The 9,049-nt window shown below is 39.6% G+C and overlaps 1 protein-coding gene across 1 annotated transcript; it reads right to left on the bottom strand.

Annotated features, from left to right (window-relative positions):
- Nucleotides 1-5,103: 5,103 nt before the first annotated feature.
- On the bottom strand, nucleotides 5,104-8,765 carry LOC121981381 (alpha,alpha-trehalose-phosphate synthase [UDP-forming] 6-like). Its single transcript, XM_042533862.1, has 3 exons — nucleotides 6,060-8,765; nucleotides 5,712-5,985; nucleotides 5,104-5,634 (listed from the first exon to the last, which is right to left on the bottom strand). The coding sequence occupies exons 1-3, from the start codon at nucleotides 8,063-8,065 to the stop codon at nucleotides 5,335-5,337; spliced, it is 2,580 nt and encodes an 859-aa protein (XP_042389796.1). The 5' UTR covers nucleotides 8,066-8,765; the 3' UTR covers nucleotides 5,104-5,334.
- Between the last annotated feature and the right edge of the window lie 284 nt (nucleotides 8,766-9,049).

The raw sequence follows: 9,049 nt of genomic DNA, 5'->3' as shown, positions 1-9,049 counted from the left end.
CTTTTCTTCTCTTCCAAAACCGCCGGCTATAAAAGGAGTTGCTAGGATGGGGCACCTTCTAATCTTCTTCCTTCTCTTCTTCTTCCTCTTCTTTCTCTTCTTCCTCATCTTCCTCTTCTTTCTTTTCTTCCTCTTCTTTCCTTTCTTCAAGCCACCACCCACCAAGGGAGAGAAGGGGTGTCGGCCACTAATGATAAGAAGAGGCGTCGGCCACCAATGGAAAGAGGGGGCGCCGGCCACCAAGGAGGAGGAAGGGAAAGAGGAAGGGTCGCCAGCCCTAGAGGGAGGAGGAAAGGGAAAGAGGGGCGCCGACCCTAGAAGGAAGAGGGGGCGACAACCACAAGGAGAGAAGGGAGTTTGTGGAGAAAAATAGAAAGTTAGATTTTAGGGGTCACATCCTACTCCTTTCATAGACTAGCCGTCGGTTACAAGAAAAGGAAAATTAACAAAATTTTATTTAGGAAAAATCTAAACAAACTTTGTTAAACCAAACTAAGTTAAGTTAGACCAAACCAAGTTAAGTTAAATCAAACCAAGTTAAGTTAAACCAAACCAAGTTTAAGTTAAACCAAACCAAGTTTAAGTTAAACCAAACCCGGTTATGGATGGGTGGGTGCGAGGCTTTATAGAGGCTATAACAGGGACCGAGAGGAGGAATTGGTTTTGGCCTCCTGATGGACTTGAGCTTTCTGTGTTCGACTTGAACACCCAACTCAAGTTCATCAATAATAACCCATACCACTAAAGTGTCATTATTAAACTACCACACCAATCCCATATTATAATATGGGCTCCTACTTATCATGAGTGTGTTAATCTCCCTATGTCTAAGATATCGTATGTCCGTTAATAAAATGAGTTACTGATAACTCACTTAATTAACATCTGACTCCAAGAGTAGTACCACTCAACTTTCTTATCATGTCGGACTAAGTCCACCTACAGGGTTTACATGATAATCCTTATGAGCTCCTCAAGGGGACATCATCAACCTAAATAAATAGGACACAGTTTTCTTTTATAATCAACAATACACCATATAAATGGTACTATCTCCCAACTTATCAGGTCTATTGATTTAACGAATAAATCTCACCCATTGATAAGTTAAAGAAATAAATACTAAGTATATGTGTTTGTTATTATATCAGGATTAAGAGTATGCACATCCATAATAATAGAGGTTCTGTTCTTTTATGCAATCAGTATAAATCGAACAACCTCAAATGGTCCTGCTCAATACACACATAGTGTACTAGTGTAATTATATAGTCAAGACAAACTAATACCAAATTACACTACAACCGTTTCAATGGTTTGTCCCTATCCATCTTGGTTGTGAGCTACTATTTATAATTTATAAGGAACCAATAACATGATCTTCTGTATGACACCACACACCATGTTATCTACAATATAAATTAAATGGACAACTGCATTAACATGCAGACATTTGACCAAAGTTATTCTCATTTCAAAATATCTCAAAAACATATGTTCATACAAAAGCTAGACTTATAGTAGAGACGGAGAAGAAGACCTTGACAAAATGTCAATACAGAGTTGACTGGAGTCTGAGCGCTCAGACCAACTTGGTCTAGCTAGGGCGCCTTGGCAAGGTGCCCCTGTACGAAGGCGGTCTGGGCGCCCGGACCTGGTCCAAGGGTCCAGACTACAAAATTTATCGACTAGCGCAATTGAATTAGTCTACGCGACCCCATCAAAACATTGAACTAAGAACAAATATTTCTTGTTGATTTATTGATCAATTAGAAAAAAAAAATGTATAGATCATAGTAAAAAGTACTAAATTCCTAATAGAAATGCCAAAATTTCAACGACCTAACCGTTTATTTATACTTTTTTTTTATTTAACCTGAGTTAAGGGAAAAAAACATCTTCTATGACAGTAAACCCGGCAATACAAACTCGTCATTTGACTGAAGTGGATTGAAAACCAAATCCAATAATACAATATAGGATAGGATTGGGATAAGGAGATTTCTAGCTGTTGCGATCTGTTGCAACGTGAATAGAATTCTATCCACACCTATGCTCCCAAAACCCTTTCAGGTGCCTCAATCAAAGCTATAAATACAGCTCTGGCAAGATTGTAATTTAAGTGAACTAAATAAGGAATCAAGCTAATGACCTAAAACAAGCTCTTCTTGGGAGGTAACCAAAATTCTTATTTCTTGTCTTTATTTATATATTTTTTAGTTTTTTTGTTTATTTTATTTATTCATAATAATCTAAATCCTTTACTTAATTTTCCTTGTTCATTTTCTTTTTATAGGATTCAAAGGTGCAGAAGAATGCAAATCATAGATAAGGAAGTATCTTCAGAACATGAATGTTTCAACCATTCAGAGCTTATCACTTGGTAACTTCTCTAATTTCAAAAACTCCTCCATATTTGCATTTCTAGTTTTCATTGGGATAATGAAAATTTTAAGTCGGGGGAGAGGAGGGGATGTGTTGGGTTATAGTTTAGTTTTTGCAAATTTCTTTTTGTATAATAAATTTTTTTTCTAGTTGCATCATTCATCACATTTTGATTGTTTGTTCTTTAATACAAAATATTAACACTTTTGTTCTAAATTTTATATGGTTTATTGGTTATTTATGGTAATAGTATGTTTAGTGATCTATCTGTGATAGCATAAAGTGAGTGATGTTTTTACTGTAAGAGTTTAAGTATTGGCCTTATTTTAGGATCTCTTTTCACTTTGCCTAATTTTAATAGTAGATAATACTGAAAATAGTCATGATTCATAAAACTGGATTAATACTAGTATTTCCATGATGATTTCTCAAACTATATTTGAGTTACTAAATGAGCCTCAAATCATGTAAGTTTATTTAGAAAAAATGAAAATATCCCTACATTTGCATTCATGTGCATTCGTATTCAAGTGTTACACCTTGCAATCATTTAGAGAAAAAAATTAAAAAATAATAATAAGGGATATAAAAGAATAATTGTCATGAGTGAAAACTAGTAAGTTACCCCTTTGAGAACAAATTATGTTACTGGAAAAATAACTGCTATGTTTCTCTTGATATCGAGCATCCTTTTGAGACCTTGGATCGATTAAGAAGAATGAACCAAGCGTGTTGCAGGTATTGCACTATGCACGGAGAACTATTACATAGGTCGTATTCAAATAACTTTTGTATCTTGCTCACCCATAAAATCATTTGATAGGATTAGATTGACTTGTTAGAGATTATGATTCACTATTTAGCCACTAGAGTCTAGATTGCAGTTTTTACTTGAGGGCAGACAAATGTTCAAGTTTGGAGATGTGATGTGCATAAATTATATATGTTTTTAAGCATTCTTTAACCCACATATACTTGTATTTCATACATATAATCTATATTTATTGAACTATATTTGATTATTATGTCATACTTTCATTCTATTTGTTCGGAGATATGCTTTTTGCATATTTTGATTGATAGGACGTCATTTGGAGCAAAATGAAGCAAAAACGTACATTGGAGTGAATATAGAGAAAACTAGCGACTTGGTCGTATCCCAGAGGCACAGTTGTGTGCCCATTCAAGGACAGGTCGTGCCCCATAAGCACGGCCATGTGCCAACCCAAGGACAAGTCATGCCCCATAGGCACTGTCGTGCCCCTCGCTAGAGTCCATCCCAGGGTAGGCCGTGTGGTTTCACATGATCATGTCCCCCAAACAAAGCTCAGTCAAGGTCCAACCATGTGGTTTCACACGATCATGTGATAATTTGATATAGAAATTATCTCAAAATTCCATAGAAACATGCAAATCTCCTCTAGATTGGGTGTAGCTATGACTTTAATCTATAATTCAAAATTTTCTATAATGTTTGATTGTGTCATATATTTAATGCAAACTAAAGTTACTTGGAGAATCTTCAAATTCCTAGTTTTCAAGTGGAGATTTCTGTATTCTAAAATGAATAACATAAAAAAGAAAAAAATAATCAATTTAAAGGTGAATTAACTTTGTCCACGGTGGTTCTAATCCTCAGGTGGAACATGACTCTCCATAGCGACATGGGTCAATTATGGAGGTTAACTGCCATGTGGTCTTCAACACAAGCCCTTCCAAATTTATCTAGTGGATGAATCAAAGAAGATGGTTCACCTCCTTAAATAATCATGGTATTTAGAACATAAAAAAAAAACAATAATAATAATAACCAAACTCATATAGAATCTTTTAAGTGCCTAAACAACGTCCTTTTTAAAAGATTAAAATAGGAAATAACATAAAAGACAAAAAAAATCAATTTAATTTCCATCAATTCTAATAACTAATGAAACGTGAATTAACCTCTGACCATGGCTCTGGTACGCAAGTGGAGCTGCACCTTACTCTCTACAGCCACGGATCAATTAGAGAGGTCGGTTGCCATGTTATCTTCGACGGCACTTTCGCATTTACTAGCCAATCAAAAAAAGACCGCTATCTGTAGCAATAATCGGGTCTATAAAAGCCTGGATAGTGAATACCAAAAAAATATTAACCTCTAAACTTTTTTTCACCTTCCCCACTTCTCTCTGTGTACATTTCCTTCCTATTAACTAAGCAATTATTGAAATAAAAGCTTCTTTAAAAAAAGACTCGAACTTTAAAGTGCCTAACAAAGTCATTTTCAAAGATTAAAATGTCTTCGCACATTTTAAAACAGCATGAATTATTTGAATCAAGTAATTTTGATATACGAATAACTCGTCTATAACATACCAACTTTGAATAACTTGTGTGTAAAGTAGCAACTAACATGCGCTTTACAAATATCATTGCATTGCTCTGAAACAAGGTGCAACGACAGAACATCTAAAAATCCAATCACAAAAAACCTTTTACCGACCGATGACTCTAGAATTAATAGACATAAACTGAATATCCGAGACCAATTTTTTTTTTTTTTGAAAAAAAAACACATTATCGTTCAAGTCATACATACTTGGCTTTGTATGTCTTCACACTTCAGTGAATAAAGTGTCTCTAAACTCAGTTCTTCCCTTTCATAACTTGAAAATACAATTAAAAAGTTGGCAACAAGTATTAGAAGACTTGCAGAATCAGAGAAGACACAGACACTAAAGTAGAAAGTGGTTAGCAAGATCTGGCAATGGAAAAGTGAGCTACATGTAAATGCTATTGTGATCTGAATCAAACAGCCACTCATGAAAAGAACTTAAATATACACAGCCTAATCAAGGAAGTAACAAGGGGGCTATGGTTACACTATGCTAACAAGGTTACAACAAAAAAGGCCCGTGGAGAAAGAAAACAACTAGCTATATTTTTGACTAGAGGAAAAGAGCGGCATTACACTTGAACCGAACCCCCTAGCATTTGTTCTGAGACGGAAGCCAGTCCCTGCATCAGCCGAACGATCTCAGCCGTGTCATCAAGGTAATACTTGGCTTTACTTGGTTTCCGGCCGACTGTGCATGCAAATACTTCGGCTGTAGGAGAGAGCGAGGAGCTAGACACAGCACTTGTGATCACTTCAAACATGTCCTCATCGGAGTGGTCATCACCTATGCAGAGGATGAAGTCTGGCAACAAATCTCTCTCTTTCATGGTTGAGAGGAGTCGTTGTGCCACTAGGCCCTTGCTTACACCCTACAGGAATGAAAGGATTAAACGGTAAGCATCTTATGGTTTTAGTTTTGCCCGACCAAAATCAACATATTGATCACCTGTGGTTTAACTTCGACGTTGTTTGAACCACTTTTCACAGAGACCGGTTCATTGGTGAGCACACTCTCAAGGTGATCTAGAAGTTCCTTAGCCTGGCAAGATCCGAAATCTGGATCAGCATCCTCGTAACACCAAACAAGTGCAGTTTCCTTGTTATCGATAGTTGAACCATCTGTTGTTTCAGTGTATAGCTTCATCACAGGTTCAGCAATTTGCTTCCAGCTGCGATCTGCAACTGCCACACAAGTCTCCCATTCCGCATCTCTCTTCAGCCTGAGAAGAGTCGGATAGTTTACTTAATCAAATAAATTGAGCAGGAAGGTAAACAAAGGTTTTTTATGAACTACCTGAAGAAGTATCCATGCTCAGCTGCAATTCCCAGATTCTCACAAGGAGAAAACCAATCACTCAAGGTGCTTCTGCTTCTTGCGCTCACTAGAAACACCAAGTTGTTTTTATCACGGCACAAGCTGTTCAAAATTTCAATAGACTTAGCACTTGGGCCCTTATCAATGGATGCCTGTGGCATCAAAGTGCCATCATAATCAAAAATGATGGCTCGTGTATTGGTTCTCCTGTACGCAGAGACAATATGCTCCATAGAGAGCTTTCTGAAATTGAGGTCCAGAGCCACAACTCTGAACTTCAAACCAAACCCTATTCCCCAAGACCTCCTTCTACTATGCTCTTTGCAAGTTCTCTCCAAATCCTGCAAAAAACTCTTCGCCCAATAGCCAACATCATGTGAGCTCACATATTTATAGTGCTTCTCATGTCTTAAATGTTTCTCTGCTTCAGCCATTTCAAGTGCAGAGTCCATTGCATCAGCCACAGCATCAATGTTCCATGGATTCACCCTAATTGCCCCACTAAGGGAAGGAGAACAGCCAATGAATTCAGATACAACAAGCATGCTCTTCTTCGGGGTGGAGGGGCTCAAACCTAAAACCCTATCCAAATTATCATTCCCATGCCGGGCTATAATGTATTCATAAGGGATGAGATTCATTCCATCCCTAACTGCAGTCACCAAACAACACTCCGCCACCACATAGTAGGCCATCCTTTCATAAAACTGCAGTGGTTTATCAATTAGTATTACAGGCTTGTAATCAGGTAGTCCAAAAGCTTCATTAATCCGCTTCACCATTGCATAGCTCTCGGCCTGTACTTCTTTCACATCCTTCCCTCGTCCCCTGGCTGGATTTGCAATCTGGACTAAAACAACCCTTCCTCGCCATTCTGGATGTTGCATGAGGAGCTGCTCAAAAGCCAAAAGCTTTAAGCTGATTCCCTTGAATATATCCATGTCATCAACTCCAAGCAGCATTACTCGACCTCTATCACAGAACTGCTTAATGAGCTCTGCAACCTTAGCCTCTGTCTCTGAACGGCTTAAAACCAAACCCAGCTGGCCCATATAGATTCCAACAGGCAGTATCTTTATGCTGACAGTGCGACCATAGTATTCTAGCCCGATGTACCCTCTCTTGGATTCATAACTAAGACCAAGCATTCTACTGCAACAGGACAAAAAATGGCGGGCATAGTCGAATGTATGGAAACCAATTAGGTCAGAATTCAGTAGCGCACGAAGAAGCTCCTCTCTTACTGGCAATGTTTTGTAGATCTCAGAAGAGGGAAAGGGGCTGTGCAAGAAAAAGCCAAGCTTGACTCGATTGAAGCGCTTCCTGAGGAAAGTGGGAAGGACCATGAGGTGGTAATCATGAACCCAGACAAAGTCATCATCTGGATTGATCACCTCAAGAATCATGTCGGCAAAGATCTTGTTAACTGATACATAAGCTTGCCATAAGTTCCGGTCGAATCGGCCACCAAGATCAGGGGACAGAGGTAGCATGTAATGGAAGAGAGGCCACAGCTGCTGCTTACAGAAGCCATGATAAAACCGTGAGCGGAGGTCTGCAGGAAGGAACACAGGTACACATCGGAAGGACTCTAGAAGTGTCTGGGAAACCTCATCTTGCTCCGCTACAGGAATTTCCTCACGGAGGCAGCCTACATATATAAGTTCCATATCGGCATGCTCACCTATGCTATCCTTGAGCTGGAGGAGAAGAGAGTCTTGGTCCAAAGAGAATGTCCAAGTGCGACCCTCCGGATGTCGTTGGACACGGATAGGAAGCTGATTGGCAACTATGATCGTTCGGTCCCTAGGTGAAAGGGACGACCGCTCGGACGACGCATTAGAGGCGTCATCCTCGGAATCATCAAGGTCCGGAACTATGCCGGGAGCCGTCACCACCCGCGGGATGCCGCGGCTGATCCGTCCAAGGGAAGGCGACTCGCCGGAAGCCAGCTCCAGCAGATTGGAGTAAGACTTGGACACCATTATCACGAAAAAGGGCGCACCAAGATTGCTTTTTTAGAAACAAAAATAGAAAATCCCTCAATAATCCTTAAGTCCTCAAGTAACAGTAAGCTTGGAGATGAATTTTTTCCTTCTCTCTTTCCCTAGTTTATCATAAAGGAAATAGAGATCTAAGAGAACCAAAGAAGGTTATCCTTTCCTCACTGATTTCTCCATAAGATTTACAGCTCGCCAAACAACCCAAACAAACGACACGGAAGAACACAAAAGAAGGTAAGGGATCAAAACAAAGCAAAAAAGTTAGGGAATGGATAAAATTTTGGGAATTTCAGCAAGGAATCGAACTAGACGGATGGCAATGGTGAAAGAAACAAAGAAAGAAAGAAATTCTCCCTCTTTTTTTGCTCAAAAAAAAACAAAAGCGATTCAATGGACGAAATCAAACTCTCATTATCCTATGGCTTCCGATCGAGCTAAGGATAGAAGGCATTACCCGGATTGAAATCCTCGACACATACAAGCTGCAACTCCAAGGCGTTGGATCGATTGAGATGTGGAGAAGGGAAGAACTCGACTCGTTAATTAAAACCTCCTCGGACGATCGATCGATCGATCTGCCGTCGCTGCTTCAGTTTCGCTCGGATATAGAGCGGATACGAAACATCTCCTCTTCCATTAATTTCTCGTTTTAATTGATCTCGCTATCTCTATTCTCTAGCTGGTGAGCTGAGTGCATCTCTTAAATGACCATTCGGCCCTCCGACGCGGCACCTTATCCTGTGTAATCTCCGCACCCCGTTCTCTCTGCGGGACGCTGATCCGCCGTCCGCAGCCGGTCGAGCCAGATAGGCCGTCGACGGCATAGGGATAACTATGAAACCCCACGCACCGAAACTTTTCCAACTTGGAAAAATCCGCGCCAGCGAGAGGATAAGAACAAACATAGGCCCAGCTGGGACCCACTCCACGATCCGTTGCCACGGACACGTGTCGCTCCCGGGACTC

This window comes from Zingiber officinale, chromosome 5A (genome assembly GCF_018446385.1).
Source record: "Zingiber officinale cultivar Zhangliang chromosome 5A, Zo_v1.1, whole genome shotgun sequence".
NCBI classification, from domain to species: Eukaryota; Viridiplantae; Streptophyta; class Magnoliopsida; order Zingiberales; family Zingiberaceae; genus Zingiber; species Zingiber officinale.
The sequence above is the reverse complement of the archived record's forward strand: the minus strand, read 5'-3'. Positions and strand labels throughout refer to the sequence as shown.